Genomic DNA, 20,929 nt, shown 5'->3' on the forward strand with positions numbered 1-20,929 from the left:
GTTGGAATTATACCAAAAAATAGCATTACAAATCAAGATTAACATTAGCTTTTCCTTAAAACCAAAAGTGTCCAAGACTGTATTGATTGATTTACTCGATAGGCAAATCAAACAAAATTATACCACCATGATCAGATCCTCACCATTCCTGAAGGGATCAAATAAAGAGAAAGGGAATTCAATACATACAGACAAAAGCCACCCCAAAAATCATTTCTCAAGTCATTAGAAAAATACTAGCCCAAACATCATGATGATACCTCTCATCCCCAGAAAAGGAGAGGAAAGAACTGCAGCACGCATTGTAAAGCTTTATGAGATCATCAGATGAAAAGCACTGTGTTAGAACTAGGAATTGTTATATTATCAATTCAGAATAATAAAACAGCTAATTTCTGAAGCTTGACATCTTTATAAAAAAGTGAAACTTCTGTCTACTGCATAGTTCTGTAGCAAGGTTGAATTTTGTAGCATTGAAATCACAGAATACATGAGGCCCAGAATACAAAGGTTTAAAATTACAGAGTTTTAATTTGAAATGGAATGTTAAAAAAAAAACTGCAACCGTCTATCTTCTTATAATCTCATGGGAAACATAGGAGTCTAAAATAAATCAATTAAAGTCAGTGAAGCTATGACAATTTACAGCAGCTGAGGATCTGCCCCATACATTTAACAACAGCATTTTCTGAACCTTTCTTCCTTTTTAAAAAAAATTATGAGGTATTTGCATGAGAACAGAATCTTTGTTCCTTCAGAGTTGTTCTACTCCTGCTGTTTGTTTCCCATATATAGTCATAATCTTCTGTATGTCACATCATAATTATCTCCACAGCAGTCAGTTTTGATGTCACAGAGGGTTATAACTTCAGCTGAGGAGTAAGCAGCAGGAGCAGATGAATGCCTCAGGAGAAAGATCATGCAAATATGTCCCTACTAATAAAAGATAGGAAAGAGACAATAAAGAAAAAACAGTTTACGTAAGAAGAATTCTATCTTATCTAATTTAGTCTCTCTCTCTTTCTTGCTCCCTATAATCTATTGGGATTTCTAATTTGGTCATCACTGTAGTATCTCAATGGCAGTTCATGTTGAACATTTTAAAAAGCTTTTCATGATGCAATGGTAAATATCCAAAGATAGATAGGTTTTTATTCAATGTTCCTTCAGTGGGAGGTGAGATCATAAGGAAAGAAGAATGGGGTCATAGGAAGGAAAAACTGAAGACTTAAAGGAAAACAACAGTATGTAATTTAAGATATATTCTACTCATTAACATCTGATGACAGAGTAAATGAATTTAAAAGTAAGTGTAATAAATATACTAAAATCATAATTTGCATTTCTACAGGAAGCTGCCTTCTTGGCAACTGGACAAAGCATTTGCTTTAAGCATGTGAACAGTCCCATTTAAATCAGTGCTATTACTCACATGAATAAAATTTTGTAGGATATGAATCAAGGACAGAGAAGATCAGATTTTCCATTAGAAGGTGTGGAAATCAGAAATTTTTATAACCGTAAGGGAATTCATACCATAAAAAGATTATTTTAAGGGACCCTGTCAAATTAAAAATTACATATTTATAACTAATTGTCTTATCTGTGCCAAGAACGTTTTAGAATATTTAAACCAAAAGAATATTTAAAATGTAAAATACTTTGTGGTCACAGTGCTTACTTTTGCACCTGGCAGTAATCCAGTAAAGCTCGTAAGCACATGCTTAAATGGGAGTATTCACATGCTTAAAGTTAAGGAAATGTCTTGCTGGATTGATGCCTTGGAAGATGAAGTGAAATTAGCCAGTTTCATTGTTTTTAATCCAATTGTATACTACCATATTTCTGCCCAGTTTGGATTGCAAATTCTGCAGTGGAACGTTTGAATCCAAACAGAATGCCATTTTCAATGTTTTATTGTTGAATATTGAAAATATTTCTACTAATATTAGATTTTGTAAAGTGTGGTTGTATTGTTGATTTTTTTTATAAACAAATACAAAAAGTTGGGCCTAAATTATCTGTGTTCCATTAAACAGCTTTTAAATGTGACACACACATATATATTTTTTTAAATTATGGAATTTATACTAACAACTTTATAAGTTTGTTTTACAAAGACAAATCTGTTCCGTGCATTAGTCTGTATCATCAAACTGAGTCGGTGCTGAGAAGCATCATTAAAATGTCATCCCCCACTGAGAGAGACAACAGTCCAATTCACTGAATGAAAATATTGAATCAATTATGGGGTTTTCAAAAAATCTGCTTTGAAAATGTCTTTAACGAAATGTTTGCCACATAGAAATATTGAATCAGCTAAGGTCCTCATCCTGCAAAAATGTACACTGAAGCTTATACACTGTGGGACTGACTATGCGCAAAGTTAACTATGCATATAAGTCTGCAGGATCAGGGCCTAAGATATCATAACCAGTAACTGGAGTTTGCCATTAAACATTGAAGACTAAGAAGGTAAAACCTTAGAGCAACAAAAGAACTGGGACAATGTATTCAAATGCCTCAATAAAGTCACAAACTGGAGGATCTCTCAGAGCTATCTCGAACTGAGCTATCCTTCAGCCTCTGAAGGCCTAGATTTAATATCCTTACAGGGACACTAATAAGAAATGGTTTTGTTCCATTTTATGACAGATGGGTATGTCCGCATCTTCAAATATCATTCCTATTTGCATAGCTCAAACCCCATGTTAAAGAAAGGCCCAGGGCTGGTGTTAGCAAAACTAAGACAAGCTGGGATTAAGCTGCATTGGATGAACTGCTTTAGGAACTCTTTCCCAACACCTGCCTATATTGGCTGGATCTCTGTTCTGTTGTAACCTTGTTTTCACAGGCAGTAAACTCACCCTGATGTCAATAAGCAAAATATTAGCACAAATATTTCAAACACAATAACGCTGGTATCCTGCCTTCATAGTTTGACCCAGGGCTTTAACTTCATCTCGTTCTGTCATGTCTTACGAACCATAGGCATGGCTGGTTGGATTGCACAGTTTAGCAAGTGGGGGCAGGAAGCTCAGGAGAGAATGATATAGTCAGACTCTGGGGAAGGCAAAGTGGAGCAGTTTAATTCCAAGTCTTCATGTCACTGACCTTCTCGGATTATGAGTTTCGGGATTCATTTTGGAAAGGTGAATTGTACCTGGATTTTCATTTCCAGCTATGTATCAAATATCTGAAAATATATTAAACCCCCTAGAAAATGAGTGACATATTTTCTAATCTTCATACATAACTCATAGTTAGTTATGCATATTTAAGGTCGATGAGAGTATACTGTCATTCCTTGTTTTTTTCTCTTGGTTAAACTCTTCCTTTGAATCAAATGCTCCTTTCTACCTCCATGAATGAAGAGGAGCAGAAAGCAGCTGATCTGGGCAGAGAGAGAAGGTTGGAAATGCAAGCTCTTTATCATTCTCTCCCCTTCCCTTTGAAGTCCCTCTTCAAGAATTGGGCTTTAGAGGCCCAGGTCAGAGGCGAAGGATAGCTGCACCAACCTCCTCTGCCTGGCAAGGATTTTTGCCATCAATTAATACTAACTCTTATGTTTAATTTATACCAGTCCCCCACTGCTAAACAGAATCCCCAGCTAAAGGATGGTCCTTTAAAGGTGGGAGTACCCCAAAAGCTGTTCAGAGGCATGAAACAGCTGTACAGGGCCTACAGCCTCTGACAGCTTCACAGAAATTCCCACGCCCTCCCCTTCCCCATCTCAGTGGAAAAATTTGGCAGAAACAGTTGCCAAGTTTCCTGTTCCATACAAGTGGATTGTTTGGCCCTTTCTTCTAATACAGCTTGAGAATTGTGCTAATCCCATGATCTGTGACCATTTCGCTTTGTACCTGGGGCTCCCTGGTTGGAGAATCATTATTATGAACTGCCATGAGCTCAGGCGAGAGTGAACTGAAGGGGGATTTTGAGGGGCTGTCCTTTTGTGGGAAATAGGTAAGTATGCATAGTATGTCTGAGATCCACGTGAAAACCTAATCCACACTAAAGCTCTGTGAGCAACTCAGCAGTGAGGCCAGGCATTTAGCAGGAAGACTGAAGTATTCGCTCACCCTTTCAGATGGTCCCTTAGGGTTAGGATTGATGAAGCAATTACTGTACTGTATTAGGTCTGTGCTATTCACATTCTTGGGAGAAATAATTCTCCAGTCTCCCAAGCTGTCAGTCTGGCATCTTTAAACAGCACTAAACTTCCTTTAAAAAAAAATGGTATAAAACCCTCTGTAAGCTACAGTGATGCATATTCAGCAGAGATGTGAATTCACTCATTATGCTGTTCGCTCATTAAGCTCACAGGAATAGCAAATGTTTATTTGAAAAAGTCACATAAGAAAAAAATTCAGCACCAAGCTACTGGAGGACTGGAAGCTCCTCAAGTGTGGGAGTGCTAAACTATGAAGTAGCAGTCAGATTGAGAACAAGATATTGCCTCATGCTATAATCTTGTGTTGATGATAAATGACTTGGGATCTAGTGAGCATGCGTACATGCAAAGTCTGTGGCTTAGATACTGAGTGGGGAAGAGGGAAGGGAATTTGTAGTGAGCACCAAAACAGCATGCTGAATCTGGAGTATGCTATTTTTCTTTGCATTTTGAGATGTAATGTGTTGTAGTGATCTGATAGCAAGGAACTTCAGAGTTCACTCCCAGTTTTGATACAGGTTTCTTTTGTGGCCTTGGGCAAATCACTTTGGGCCAGTCCTCCTGAGCATGGAAAGGGAGCAAGAGGCAGGAGGTCCTAATTACAATTCCACCATGGTTCTTCTGCTCAGTAGGGGGTGGAGAAGCAGCTGCACCTGGTTATTTCTGAAGTGACCTCCAAAGCTGGTCACTGGTGTGGAGGAGGGATGTGGCCAGTGGATATGTGACTACACAGGTCTACCAGCCAAAACCTGCATGTAGGGGCTGCAGAGATGCACTGCATCCTGCCTCCCAAATGAAGATTCTCTCCTTGTGACCTACTACCACCACCTAAACTCCCTGCGTAGTTCCCCTCATTTACTTGAGCTGTGACATGCAGGGAGCAGTGAAACCAAGATCCTATCTGTAAAATAGGGGTAATTATTTACTACCTAATTAGAGTGTTGGGAGATTTAGATAATGTCAAGCATTTGAAGTGGAAGAGTGCTAAATATTTTAAAGTATGGTAGTGTTCAGTACTTAATTTCTGTTACAAATCAGAGGAAGAATGGAATAGAAGGATTTATGGGGCCAGATCCTCATCTGGTGTACATTGGCAGAGCTCCATTCTTTCAGTGGAGCTATGCCAGTTTACACCAGTAGAGGATCTGGCCCATGATTATTTTAGCAGGGACCAAAAATAAATGAAGCCATCCTACTTTTTTCATGTTTCTGTCTTCAAGTTTTGTATGTAAATTGATACACAAGGTATGGAACCAGATTTTCGGCCTAATTCTTATGTCAAGGGAGTTTTATACTGGTTAACTCTACTCACTTCAATTGTATTACACCCGTTTGAGATCAGAATTCTGACTTTTAAATCTGAACACAGATGAAACCTTAACATTTTATACACTCACTTCAATTAAAAATGCTCATGTAAAATATGTGAGTCCTTTTGTTGTTGGAAAGACACTGTCTAAGGAATTGGGTATATAAAGAAAAAATGTTTGAATCGTACAGCCAAGTGTTTTCCCTGCTGGCTCAGTAAATGTGGCCACCTATCTGGCACCTAATAAAGCCTGTTTTGTCTTATTACATTGGACAGGGATTTCATTACTGTTTCAGTCCTCCATTCATCACTTCAACAGGGTTTGGGGATTGTTTGTTTTACATATCCTTTTTTCTGTGTTCCTTGCTTGTCATAGGATTTATCCCTGCAAGCACACTTGGTTTGACCCCCAAACAGATTAAATTTCGCAGTTTTCCAAGAGAATTTCCATGGTTGGTTTGAGTCATTCCTCCAAAGGCATTAATCAGACAGAAGAAGCTCATAGTGGCGTTACTCTTCTTCTTTCGTTACTGTGCCTGTATCCAGTGTGACTGTATTGTTGTTCAGCAAAACACCATATATGTGGTGCTAAAATGAAAACCTGAGATGACCAGCTGTTCTATTGCCCACCACCAAGAGTTCTTTCTCTCATCTTCAGCCTTCTCCTCTTTACTTTACTGAGCACCCTGTCGAAAGACCAAAGCAAGCTTTTATAGAATTCATGTCAACAAGAACTAAATGATTTAAAACCTCTTTTACAGAAGATTGAAGTATTTGCAGCAGTGGAAATCCATTCTCAGAATCTGAGCAATCTCATTTCATATTGAGGTTATGGAGGAGGAGATACTGGAGAAGACCTTGCAGCCTGGCTCTCAAGAACTCAGTGGGGTGGAAGAATGGGGAGAGAGAGCCCAAGAAATGAATTACAACTGAAAGGGAAAATGCTACTAAACAATTAAAAAAAATGTTTTTTCTGTGTGCAAAACTTCATTTTTGCTTTTTCATCAGGATTTTGTTTTCATTAAAATTTTCCGACAGGCTCGAATTATAACCCATCTTGACATGCCTGCTTTTGGGAACCAACTATTCAGAATATCAAATGCTGTATGCCACTGGTTACCAACCTGAGAAAAAATGTGTTAGGGTTGAACACGAATAAAGTGCCCTTTTTCTTTGCTTCCTACACTAGAGCTCTAAAAGCTGATTAGTTAGAGAGAGAGTTTGATATGAAGAATTTGACATGTTACACAGAAAGGCCCAGAGCATTTCAGCCTATTAGAAATTCAGAGTAAATCTTCATAGTGATTTTAAACTTAGGGTGGAAAAGCAAAAAGAATATGGAGGGAGGCAGTGGGATCTCGTGAACAGAGTTGGTGACTGGGAAACAAGATCCTCACTATATCCCCTGTCATGTGTTTGGATCTGTTCTTCATTTGCTGTGTAGAACTGAGCAAGTTACTTTATTCTCTGTGCCTGAATTTATTAATCTTAATAGTGGCTAGAACAAGTTTCCTCCCAATGGTGTACACATTAGTGTTTGTAAAGTGCTTTGAGATCCTTCAATAGAAAAATGCTACATATGTTCAAAGTATTATTAATTATTACCTCCTGTGGCTCTGACTCAAACACTGAACTTGTTATTTATAAAAGTATTAGTACCAGCTGATTAATCCTTTTATTGTAGGATGGTTTCTCTTTCCTAGCACTGGTCCTCTAAAATCTGGCCCACAAGTGGCCTTGAAAATGAATTTGACATCACTGAAGGGATTACACTTAACTCTGTTTAAGAACGTCTCCTTTTGTATGCTTATGGTTATGTTTGGAACGCTAAGGTGTTTTTTTATTTTATTTTTTTAAATTTAACTCTTTGTTTTACAGATGAGGGCAGGAGTGCAGTTGACCATGCAGGTGGTGCACAGATTGTAGTAGACCATTTAAGGTCACTGTGCAGTAAAACAGATCCAGCCAATGAGAAGCTCTTGACTGTCTTTTGTGGCATGCTGATGAACTATAGCAATGAGAATGGTAAACACCACTGAAAATTTGCTTTATGTCTGCCAGAAGAACCCCAAACCTAAAAATCAACCAAATATCTCAATTCCATATGTAAACTTGATATTTTTATTCAAAGTAAATGTTCCCAAAATATTAGTTTCTCCTGCTGTGCAGATTCACAATACCATAAAAATAGCAGCATACTGTATAAAGTTTGTATAAGCACCTTGAATTATGTATTTACTTACCTGTTTAAAAGGGGTACACGTTGATATAGGATACTGTACTGGAAAAAATACCTTTCCAGAGAAAAATCAGGTTGCATTAAGTCAAAAAAGGGTACTACAATTTTAAATGTGAAAATTATCCCTGTCATCTAACTTTGCCTTTTTTTTAAACATGATTACTTAAATATAAGTATAGACCAGATAGTTTTCTCTTTCATTACTTTTACATTTACATTACATCACAGTGAAATTATATATAAAAGCACTTATGTTATTCTATTTCATATAATTGGGGAGTAATTTAGATACATGTATAACACTCTTAATATCTGCAAATAGTAAATAAGTGTCTATTCTTTCTATTCAATAATAATAAATTGAGGGACTTAGATGGGGTAGGACGGTGAGGTTTAGGAAAAATGGTACATTACTGGACGTTTTTTAACATGAAAAAACATTTGATTACTGAATCTAAGCAAATATAGTCTTCTAATAAGAGGACTTATACACGCAAATGGGTATCTGAGTGCACATTTTGTTTGTGCATGCAAGTGAGGCAATTTACTGATGCATATTTTCACATGTTGTGCCAGCTTTTGAAAGTTGTACCCATTAAGGGGGGAAAAAAAGGCAAAAATGAGTAGAGCTAAGTAGTTCCAGGATGTGCACATGTCCCCATAATGCCATGAATTGGAAATTTAGCCAATCAAATTGCTCCCTCAATTGAAACGTTCCAACATGGGAATATCTAGCTTCCTTACTGTAACATTCTCAGAGTGCCTGAGATGAAGCTCTTTATGTCTTTAGATAACTCTCACACTTTCCAAACTGATGCCAAAATTGTCGTACTTTTCAGGAGGTCCCCTGGACTTAAGCGGTCAATCTTTTATCCACCTACTCCCCTGACCACTGTTCTTTCATCTTAAAATCTTCTCTGTAATTTCTTTCTGGTTGGGAATAGTTTGCCTGCTTTTTGCAGTCCCATCTACCTGGAACTCTCTCCTTTGAGAGTCATCCATGTAACTAACCTCCGACCTCTTCTCCCCTTTGCTTGTTCTTGCCACCTTTATCTCTACTCTTAGCCTAATATTATGCAAGAATATCTATTTACAGTACCTCCTTGCTGCTCTTAAATTACACATTTTGCTCTTTCTACTCCACACAGTTTCTCTGCAGTGTTTTGCTCTGCTGTCTGAGAGTCATACTGTATCCAGTTCTGTGAAGTGTTATCTCATTATTTTCTCTCTCTCTGTAAAGTGTCTTGAGATGAATAGATTTTCCTACCTAGAAATTGAATTTCTGGATTCCCCTGCATTAACTGGGACTAATGGGGCATCCATTATTTCTGATAGCTAGGGAGATAGACCAATCCAAAAGCAGAGCTTTTTGCTGTCTAGAGGTATTTCATTGGTTTTGCTTCAGTGACCAGGCTCCACTGAGTTCTTCTCTGGGTAAACTAATTACAAAAAACCGTTACCTATCTTTTCATAATTGTTGTTCTTTGAGATGTGTTGCTCGTGTTCATTCCATTCTAGGGGTGTGCGTGCCCATGTGCACAGTTGTTGGAGACTTTTGCCTGAGCGGTATCCATAGGGTCGGCTGTGGCACCCTCTGGAGTGCCGCGCTCATGTGTTGGTATATCAGGCTCTGCCGGCCCTATTCCCTCTCAGTTCTTTCTTGCCGGCAACTCCGACAGAGGGGCAAAGAGGGCGGGTAATGGAACGGACATGAGCCACACATCTCAAAGAATAACAGTTACAAAAATTAACCGTTTTTTCCTTTTTCGAGTGCTTGCTCATGTCGATTCCACTCTAGGTGACTCACAAGCAGTATCCCTGGAGGTGGGCTCGGAGTTCACAGACATGTGGCTTGTACTACTGCTCTACCGATGCCAGCATTATCTCAGGCTTGCTGGGTAAGCTCAAAGTGAGATGTGAACGTGTGAATGGACGACCAGGTGGTGGCCGTGGAGAGATCTGGAATTGGCACATGAGCTGGGAAGGCTGCCGCCGAAGCTTGCGCCCTAGTCGAGTGGGCAGTTACAACTGCGGTTGGAGGTACCTTTGCCCAATCATAGCAAAATCAGATGCAGGTGGTGATCCAAGATGAAATTCTCTGGGTGGATACTGGACAACCTTTTCATCCTATCTGCCACTGCAACAAACAACTGTGTCGACTTGCAAAATGGCTTGGTCTTCTCAATATAGAATGCTAGCTCTCTTCTGACGTCCAGAAAGTGCAACCTATGTTCCTCCTCAGACATACGAGGCTTTGGAAAGAAGACTGGCAAAAATATATCCTGGCTCATGTGAAATTGTGAAACCACCTTGGCTAGGAAAGTTGGATGCAGCCGCAGCTGGACCTTAGCCTTGAAAAAACACCATATAGGGTGGCTCCGAGGTAAGTGCCCTAATCTCAGAGACCCTCTGGGCAGAAGTTATCAACAGCAGGAATGACACCTTCCAGGAGTTCAGAAGAAGGGAACAGAACACCAAGGGCTCAAAGGGAGCTCTCATGAGCCGCGTGAGCACCAGATGTCCCACGGAGAGACTGGGTCCTGGGGGTTGCTCCAGACCTTTCAAGAACTGGACATGTTATCAGTGAAAACCGACCTGCCCTGGAACGGGTGGTGAAAGGTTGATATGGCAGCCAAGTGTACCTTAATTGATGAAAGGGAGAAGCTCTGGAGCTTGATAATGCATAAGGTAGTCCAGGATTGAGAGGCCTCACTGCAGTCAGGCCTAACCCCTTGGGTCGAGGCCCAGCACGTGAATTGTTTCCATTTGACAAGGTAGTTTGCTCTAGTGGAAGGCTTTCTTCTACCCAGTAGGACCTGCTGGATGTGGGCCGAGCCTGTAACGCACAAAATAGAAAGGGAAAGAACCGCTGACCACTTGTGAAGCAAAGAGGAGAGGTGCTCCGACCAACCACCATGGGTGGTAAGAAGGAACTGAGAAGGCATATGACCGTCGCGCCTGATATACCGACGCATGAGCGTGGCACTCCAGAAGGCGCCACAGCCAACCCTACAGATACCAATAAGGCAAAAGTCTCCGATAACTGTGCACATGGACACATACACACCTAGAATGGAATTGACATGAGCAAGCACTCGAAGAAGAGTGTAAGATCTACGATAAACAGCGTTTAATAGTTAAACAATTATAAATACGGAATGAATTACTTCTATCCAGAAAGAAAATCGGTTCTGTAACTGGACGCAGTCAATAAACTTCACATGTATTCCCGTGAGAACAATGAGTGTCCACTAGCCACACTATTCTTGGCTTTAGCCAGTACTAATAGAGCTTTAATCTTGACATGAGCCTAAGGGCCTGATCCAACACCAGTTGAAACCAGTTGGAGTCTGTCCATTGACTTCAGTGGATATTGGATTGGGCCCTAAATAATTTGCCAAATTAACATGAAGAAATGACTTCAAGGACCAAATTTTCCGATGAGAAGTAAATACTTTGGCCTATATAACCTTTCATTGACGTTCACACAGATAATTGCATGTATAAATGGGTAGTTGGCCTGTTTCGCTCTCACAAAATTCCTGTTTGCTTGTGGACACATTTTGTTTTGTGGAGAACAACAGGTACATGTGCATTTTTCTAGGTGTCCCATGTGACCTACTTTGAAAATTTGGTCCAAAGACTATAAAGTGTTATTTTCAGAAGGGTGGGGGTTTCCTTTTGTGGGAGCGCAATTTCAGCCCAAAAAACGTACAGCTGTATTTTTGCACCGTATGTTGAACTCTGGGCACAGATCTGAGGACTTGCACTTCTTAGCTGCCCAACTGCAGGTGAAAAGGAGGAAGTTCGAAGGGCACTTACTCAGATTGCATACACAATTTCATTCTGTGCCTGCACAAATTGTGCCCACAAAAGGAGGGATATCCTTCTTAACATTTACTCATAAATGTCTGATCCTACATTGCTTGTGTGTAGCTATTTAAAAAAAAAAACTAGACAAAGCTAAAAGAAAAGAATATGGGAAAATAATTAGAAAGCAAATTCCCAGCCTTGGAAGGAGCAGTTCTGCCTGTTGTATTCTTTCCTTTACCATTTCCTACTTAGCTTGCTGTGCTACAAAATTACAGGTTGGAACTGTGACGTTCCCTTCATGTTTTTAATCACTCACACTCCTTTACGTTCTACTATCTGTCCAACAAAGAATAATTACAAAACATATGGGTCTGAGCTGCATTTGACTACCTGTGAATATCTTAACAAGGTTTTTTATAATGATTTGCATTTTATGGGTTAAAAACCATGCAAATTATTTTGATTATTTTGTTTTAAAACTTTTGTTAAAATATGCAATATTCTCAGTTTCAAATAGCTTCTAAACCAAAACTACATTATTTTTTGCATACGAGAGACTCATTGCTGAAGTTATCTAAAGCGGAGTTTATCTCAAGTTGTTGGACTAAGGTATTTACCACATACGGATTTTTCAAAGCAAGTAACTGGAGACTTGCGACATACAGTTAATTTTTCTATTTTAGAAAAAGTAAAATAATCTACAATTTTTATGCATTGTGCTTATTTAGAACGGTCTAATTTGACCAGATGGACTGGTTTAGCTTGCAGCTGTAACTCCATTCATAACATTGTTCTGTAAGTTCACAAGCTAAGGATCTTGTGTATGGTCCTTGTTTATTATAAAAGGAATGTGGCCTGCTTGTGTTTAGGCACGCTGTTTCTCAAATATTTCTTTGTATCCCTCTCAGTATCTCATTCTTTCATGTGTCACAGGGACATGCAAGGGTTGCCATCTCTCATAGCACTTTCAGATGTATCCTAGAAACTAAAACTATTTTGCTATTAACCCTTTGGTGCTAGAAGTCAGAGTTTTCTGTTGATGGGAGACTTCGCTTTCTACCAGCACTTGAAAATCTTGACTCCCTCTGCCGCAGTCTTATTTTATTATCTGAACTGATCTGACATAAACTGCTCCCCTCTTCACCTTGCATCTTAAGACTAATAGTGCAAGATATGTTGCATGTACAACTAGAAATAAAATGAACATGTCATATGTGTTTGTAGAGCTTTTCCTTCATGACATGACAAAGAATGGGCTGAAATCTGACGTTTATAAATCACAGAAACTCCAGTGGGGGTCCAGAGTAGCTGGGCTGCAGCAGCAGCAGTTCTGGCACCTTTTAATGAGTTCAGCATTTTCCCCCACCCCACCCCACCAGATCTGCTGTCACTATATATCTTTCTGTGTATATGTATGGGGGCGGAAGGAGGAATGGCAAAACACGGTCCAGATCCTGCGAACTCTTACTCATGTGAATAGCTCTCGCTAATGCAAGTAGTCCTGTTAGCCACATACTCCTGTGAGCTGAGACTACTCATGGAAGTAAGGGTTTGCAGGATCAGACTGCAAACTGGGTAATTAATTTTAATTATGGTTCTGAGATTTATAAAGCACTCTCCAGATGCTTTTAGTAAAATTTGCATATACAGTTGTTGAAGGAACCACCCCAATTGTACTTTGTTTCCTAGGCAATGAAGTTATAGGTAAGAAATGAAGTGGATACAGTGTGTGTGTGTGTACGTGCGCATAAATCTCTATATAAAATCTTTTTCGTTTATAGATTAATTTCTCATTTAATTTCAGATTAAACTTTAATCCGTCAAATTTGTCTTTCATTCAGTGCCTTTGTAAAATATGTAGACGTTGTGTTATACAACAGCTAAGCCTCTCTTAATCTTGCAAACTCTCAGTCAGTATGTGATTGGAATCAATTCTTTGGGTTGATTTATGTTCTGCTTTTTAAAAAATATGTCTTGTCCTTCTCTAGAAACTGTAACTATACTAGGAATGAAGGGGAGATCGATGGTATAATCATTATGGCACCTAATAGTAATCAATATTCGAGTAATGCTTCTCTCTAAGACTTACCTTTTGCTAATTCTCTTGCCTGCTTTGGTTTGTGTTTCATTTGCATCACAGCTAAAAATGTTAATTGTGCCTACAGCTGTAAAGATACTTAAATATAGTCAAAAACAATGTTGTCGTGTTTTTATACAAAATGAAAAGTAACTCAGTGAATTTAAAAGTAGGTGAAATATATTTTTATAATAGTGGAACAATAATTATCATTTAAATTTTATATAATAACTTAATTTTTAAGTATATTATCTAAAAATTAATATTGACATGTTGAATACCAGCAGCTGTTTGTTGGGGATTAAATTAATTTGTCACAGTCTTGCATGAGACAAATTTTCCGTTTAGGGTTCCATCAGTAACATTGATTAGATCTTTAAGATTGTTGGAAATCCTATCCAGAATCCTGGCCTAACCTAAATTAATATTTTAATCTCAAATTCACAAAATAAAGTTCTTCAATTTGGGATATTCTCCCCAGATCCCATTCTTTGGCGTTACCATGTGTGTCATGTGAAGGACACGGAGCCATTGAAATTCAAGTTTTAGGTAGGTAATTGTTTACACTGGCGCATGTATTGATTGCCGTATATCTCCTTGTATCTGCATCTGTACCACACATGACTGTGCTTTTCCTCCTCATAGAACACGTAGGACTTGCTGTCACTGTGACTTCATGTAATACTGTCATACTTGAGTTGGTATGTGCTGTGGATAAATGTTAAGAGTAAGAAAAAGCCTTCAGGCTTTAAAAATTGTACTTCCTGTTAAGACAGATGGTTCAAATTTAATTCTGATGTAAGCCAACGGAACTTCAGCAGAAGTCAGGTTGTCTTACTCTATGGCTGAATTTAGCCCTGTATCTGTCACACATTGACAGAGTGTCTATTACTCTGGATCACACACTGGTGGAACTTTGGGTTGATGTTCCATGGGATGGTGTTCCATGAAGGAGGAGTGCTGGGCAGAGACGGGCTCCATCTTACGAAGAGAGGGAAGAGCATCTTTGCCAGCAGGCTGGCTAACCTAGTGAGGAGGGCTTTAAACTAGGTTCACCGGGGGAAGGAGACCAAAGCCCTGAGGTAAGTGGGAAAGCGGGATACCGGGAGGAAGCACAGGCAGGAATGTCTGTGAGGGGAGGGCTCCTGCCTCATACTGGGAATGAGGGGCGATCAACAGGTTATCTCAAGTGCTTATATACAAATGCACAAAGCTTTGGAAACAAGCAGGGAGAACTGGAGGTCCTGGTGATGTCAAGGAACTATGACGTGATTGGAATAACAGAGACTTGGTGGGATAACTCACATGACTGGAGTACTGTCATGGATGGTTATAAACTGTTCAGGAAGGACAGGCAGGGCAGAAAAGGTGGGGGAGTAGCACTGTATGTAAGGGAGCAGTATGACTGCTCAGAGCTCCGGTACGAAACTGTAGAAAAACCTGAGTGTCTCTGGATTAAGTTTAGAAGTGTGTGCAACAAGAGTGATGTAGTGGTGGGAGTCTGCTATAGACCACCGGACCAGGGGGATGAGGTAGATGAGGCTTTCTTCCGGCAACTCATGGAAGCTACTAGATCGCATGCCCTGATTCTCATGGGTGACTTTAATTTTCCTGATATCTGCTGGGAGAGCAATACAGCGGTGCATAGACAATCCAGGAAGTTTTTGGAAAGCGTAGGGGACAATTTCCTGGCACAAGTGCTAGAGGAGCCAACTAGGGGGGGCGCTTTTCTTGACCTGCTGCTCACAAACCGGGTAGAATTAGTGGGGGGAAGCAAAAGTGGATGGGAATCTGGGAGGCAGTGACCATGAATTGGTTCAGTTCAGGATCCTGACACAGGGAAGAAAGGTAAGCAGCAGGATACGGACCCTGGACTTCAGGAAAGCAGACTTCGACTCCCTCAGGGAACGGATGGCCAGGATCCCCTGGGGGACTAACTTGAAGGGGAAAGGAGTCCAGGAGAGCTGGCTGTATTTCAAGGAATCCCTGTTGAGGTTACAGGGACAAACCATCCCGATGAGTCGAAAGAATAGTAAATATGGCAGGCGACCAGCTTGGCTTAATAGTGAAATCCTAGCGGATCTTAAACATAAAAAAGAAGCTTACAAGAAGTGGAAGGTTGGACATATGACCAGGGAAGAGTATAAAAATATTGCTCGGGCATGTAGGAATGATATCAGGAGGGCCAAATCGCACCTGGAGCTGCAGCTAGCCAGAGATGTCAAGAGTAACAAGAAGAGTTTCTTCAGGTATGTTGGCAACAAGAAGAAAGCCAAGGAAAGTGGTGGGCCCCTTACTGAATGAGGGAGGCAACCTAGTGACAGAGGATGTGGAAAAAGCTAATGTACTCAATGCTTTTTTTGCCTCTGTCTTCACTAACAAGGTCAGCTCCCAGACTGCTGCACTGGGCATCACAAAATGGGGAAGAGATGGCCAGCCCTCTGTGGAGATAGAGGTGGTTAGGGACTATTTAGAAAAGCTGGATGTGCACAAGTCCATGGGGCCGGATGAGTTGCATCCGAGAGTGCTGAAGGAATTGGCGGCTGTGATTGCAGAGCCATTGGCCATTACCTTTGAAAACTCGTGGCGAACCGGGGAAGTCCCGGATGACTGGAAAAAGGCTAATGTAGTGCCAATCTTTAAAAAAGGGAAGAAGGAGGATCCTGGGAACTACAGGCCAGTCAGCCTCACCTCAGTCCCTGGAAAAATCATGGAGCAGGTCCTCAAAGAATCAATCCTGAAGCACTTGCATGAGAGGAAGGTGATCAGGAACAGCCAGCATGGATTCACCAAGGGAAGGTCATGCCTGACTAATCTAATCGCCTTTTATGATGAGATTACTGGTTCTGTGGATGAAGGGAAAGCAGTGGATGTATTGTTTCTTGACTTTAGCAAAGCTTTTGACACGGTCTCCCACAGTATTCTTGTCAGCAAGTTAAGGAAGTATGGGCTGGTTGAATGCACTATAAGGTGGGTAGAAAGCTGGCTAGATTGTCGGGCTCAACGGGTAGTGATCAATGGCTCCATGTCTAGTTGGCAGCCGGTATCAAGTGGAGTGCCCCAAGGGTCGGTCCTGGGGCCGGTTTTGTTCAATATCTTCATAAATGATCTGGAGGATGGTGTGGATTGCACTCTCAGCAAATTTGTGGATGATACTAAACTGGGAGGAGTGGTAGATACGCTGGAGGGGAGGGATAGGATACAGAAGGACCTAGACAAATTGGAGGATTGGGCCAAAAGAAATCTGATGAGGTTCAGTAAGGATAAGTGCAGGGTCCTGCACTTAGGATGGAAGAATCCAATGCACCGCTACAGACTAGGGACTGAATGGCTAGGCAGCAGTTCTGCGGAAAAGGACCTAGGGGTGACAGTGGATGAGAAGCTGGATATGAGTCAGCAGTGTGCCCTTGTTGCCAAGAAGGCCAATGGCATTTTGGGATGTATAAGTAGGGGCATAGCGAGCAGATCGAGGGACGTGATCGTTCCCCTCTATTTGACATTGGTGAGGCCTCATCTGGAGTACTGTGTCCAGTTTTGGGCCCCACACTATAAGAAGGATGTGGATAAATTGGAGAGAGTCCAGCGAAGGGCACCAAAAATGATTAGGGGTCTAGAACACATGACTTATGAGGAGAGGCTGAGGGAGCTGGGATTGTTTAGTCTGCGGAAGAGAAGAATGAGGGGGGATTTGATAGCTGCTTTCAACTACCTGAAAGGGGGTTCCAAAGAGGATGGCTCTAGACTGTTCTCAATGGTAGCAGATGACAGAACGAGGAGTAATGGTCTCAAGTTGCAGTGGGGGAGGTTTAGATTGGATATTCGGAAAAACTTTTTCACTAAGAGGGTGGTGAAACACTGGAATGCGTTACTTAGGGAGGTGGTAGAATCTCCTTCCTTAGAGGTTTTTAAGGTCAGGCTTGACAAAGCCCTGGCTGGGATGATTTAACTGGGAATTGGTCCTGCTTTGAGCAGGGGGTTGGACTAGATGACCTTCTGGGGTCCCTTCCAACCCTGATATTCTATGATTCTATGATTCTATGTTTCTGAATTATCCAGTCTGTGTTCATCAGCAGAAGAGCCTCAGTGTTGCTGTTGCTTGGCATTATTGCGCTTAATTACTGATCTGAAGACTGAACCACTTTTAGGTTTCAAAAGTCTCTGGAACTAAGAAGTGATCCAGGGCTTTTGTCAAAGGAGAAGTTGAGCGTTCTTTTCTTCAGCTATTGTACCTCTCCCTCATCATCCCAGAGCATCAACTAGAGACTTAAATTCAGTTAAGAGAATCTTCTTCTCAAAGGTATCCCCTGAACATGAGCATCAACAACTCACCTTCAATTTCATTTTCTTCAGGGATCCCACTCACAAATTCAAGAAAAAGCATTTTCCTAAATTTAGGCACATTAGAGCCTGGCCTTCTAGTGCCAGCAGGGACAACTTCATATTCTTAACAGTCACAGAACTAAATGGAATCTCAGAAAATTAGAGATTCTACAGCAGGCCCAGCCTTAATTACAAGCAAGGCAAGGGAGATGCTTGAATCCCATGCATTCTCTGCAATTCACAAGCTAATCCTATATTGCTCTGTGGCAAAGGAGAAAACCCTCTGCACAAATTCCAGCTGAGAACAACATCTATGCTTGAATTTCCTCCCTACTGACAGTTTAGGGCCACATAAATTATAAGGACATCCCTGTTTTTAGTTGAGCCAGCCTCCTACTCCGCGGGAGCAGAATTTGGTACTGAATCAGATACAAGGCCTACTTTTTCAGTCCATACGTAAGTAGTGTCTTTGGTCCCATGCTCTTATTGTGTTTCCTTACTGGTCATCCCAACTGCCGATAATGTCAGTCAGCTGGAAGGCCTGCTGAAAGATGTATTTCTTAGTCTTCCATAAAAATAAATTAGTCCTCAGGATGCCCATTTCCTCCCAAAGGATTTATCCAGTCCTTTCCACTTTGTCTTTTTTCCTCAGACACTGAGTACCCAGGGGAGAATAGATTGTCACTTTCCCCCCTGTTCTTCAACCCTTCCTTCCTTCAGGGATAATGACTTAAAATCTTCAAAGAGTAGGAATCTGTGGAGGATAATCCCAAATTAAGGAGAACAACAGGTTATTTACCAGTAACAGGAGTTCTCCTCTTGGCTCATTTCCCCCACAGATCCCTTCTGTCCCACCTGCCTCTCTATTGAGAGCTACAGTCAGCTTGCAGTGGAACCGAAGGAGGGTGCGATAGTGACACACTCGTAGTCTGGAGGTAAAATGACATTCAATGCATGCGCTAGTGCATATGTTTACTTACCTGAAATTTGACAATTTCAACAGCTCTGTAATGTGTGAGGTGGTGCTCTCACATATGCCTAAAGAGAACCCGGCTCTTTGGAACAGATAACCCAATAAAAGAAATTCAGTTACTGGTAAGTAACACAATTTTATTTGATTTAAGATGCTGAGCCACAATTATAATGATTCCTGATCACCTTCATTAATCTGTAACAGGTGAAGTGGCCATCTGCTTATTTTGTGCACATGATTATTGATTATTATAATTAACAAACTAATATTTTATCCTGAAGAGAGAAACTGTGAATGCAAATTCCAGGAAATTAATTAATAACTTTTGTTATGTGAGAATTATAAATAGCTTTTCTTTTAAAGATTGTGCTGATTTTCAAATTCTAACTCAGAATGTGAGAGAGAGCACCACATCTGCTAGGCTCAAAATTTGACCAATATTTTTGAGCTGTTTGTAAAATCTATGCAATTCTTTATGTACTTCATTCTGCTCTTGTAGAAATAAAATCTCCAACTGATTTTGGTTGTGCAGAATCAGGTCCAAATTAAAGAGAAACCTAATTCACTTCAGTGGGCTTTGAATCAAGCCCTTTAAAAAAACAGTCCATTATATACCTAAATGTCTTAGAAATCAAAAGTTTCAGGGAAATTGCCAACTAGCATATGGTATGTCCATGTTTACTTCATTCTATTCAACTGTGAAACAAATATGTTTTTCTCTTCTTTGCTGTGTGATAAAACATTTAACAGAAAAAAATGTTATAAATAATCAGTTTTTTAATTTAAAAAGTCATGTTCTTCCTAACTATCATAAAGCATCTTTCTGTTTGCAGACATCTAGGAGTATTAACTTCCTTATCTGTAAATACTGTAAACTTCCATTCTTGGAAAGGGATTTTATTGCTATGGCTTTAAAGGACTTTTCTCCAACTTCCATGTTTTTGTCTTTATTAAACTTTCTTTTTTCTCAAGCTCCTCATAGTCTACATTGTGACTTCATGTATTTATATAGCTTTTCATGTATATTTCAATGGCTATGTATATTCATTCTTCCCCCCCACACACACACACATACATTTTAAGAGAGAGTGCTATTTAGAAACATTGGCCTGATTCTGATTTCAGATTTTACACTTAGGTAACTCTGTTGACTTCAGTGGAATAAACTTCTGATATACACTGGTGTAAGTGGGCTCCAAATCAAGCCTAATATATATTTAGAGCCTTCTGAACTGTGTGAACTCATACTATTTTGTTTATTCAACTAAATTATTTTGGTCCCATTCCTGCCATGGGAGATGCATACAAAACTTTCAATAATTTGACATGTAGGGCATACCCTCTGGCCAGATCAAAGAGGGAATTTTGGGGAGTGTATCCCGTGCCCAGATAAAGAAGGTGTTGGATCTATATCCCATGGTTGGATCAGCTCTAAAACAGAAGAGTAGATAGGATAGGTATTTAAATTTTGCTAAGCTTAGAAGTTGCGTGTGTGATATTTTAATGACTTTTCCAGCATTAATGTGAAAAATATGTTTGTGTTTCAAAGGAGATCAGTACTGCAAACAGAAATGCTAACTTGTCATTGTATTTTCTTTTTGTATAGATACCCTGCAATCTCAACTTATCAATATGGGCGTTATCCCTACGTTAGTGAAATTGTTGGGCGTTCATTGCCAAAATGCAGCTCTGACTGAAATGTGCCTTGTTGCATTTGGCAATTTAGCAGAACTTGGTAAGTCCAGGATCGTAACCCCAAACTACTGTCAAATTGTTTAACAAAGATGTTTTATTGTTTTAAGATTAAACCAATTAATTTTAACTGCATTTTTCAGTCCTCTAAATGTATGTAAAATAAAAAGCTTGGGAGCTCTGCTTATTGTCTCTTTAGAATTTATAGCTGGTTGTCTGCCTTTGTAAACTAACTTAAATTCATCTGGGTACTTACTACAACTAACAGTTTATGTTAAAGGTATTTAATGGAATGATGTGTATTTTAAATTATCTAGGTTTCTCTCCTTGAA

General features: G+C 40.1%; 1 protein-coding gene across 8 annotated transcripts in view; it reads left to right on the top strand.

The window, feature by feature from the left end:
• RAP1GDS1 (Rap1 GTPase-GDP dissociation stimulator 1) overlaps positions 1 to 20,929 on the top strand; it is a 160,713-nt gene that overhangs the window by 104,837 nt on the left and 34,947 nt on the right. For 6 of the 8 annotated variants that reach the window (XM_073340755.2, XM_078852441.1, XM_073340749.2 and 3 more), the window contains 2 exons: positions 7,362 to 7,508; positions 20,512 to 20,640. In XM_073340755.2, the coding sequence (XP_073196856.1) occupies positions 7,362 to 7,508; positions 20,512 to 20,640 (276 nt within the window). The remainder of the gene's footprint in view (positions 1 to 7,361; positions 7,509 to 20,511; positions 20,641 to 20,929) is intronic. The other 2 variants (XM_078852442.1, XM_078852444.1) reach the window with 1 other exon arrangement.

Source organism: Lepidochelys kempii, chromosome 4 (genome assembly GCF_965140285.1).
Source record: "Lepidochelys kempii isolate rLepKem1 chromosome 4, rLepKem1.hap1, whole genome shotgun sequence".
Taxonomy (NCBI): domain Eukaryota; kingdom Metazoa; phylum Chordata; order Testudines; family Cheloniidae; genus Lepidochelys; species Lepidochelys kempii.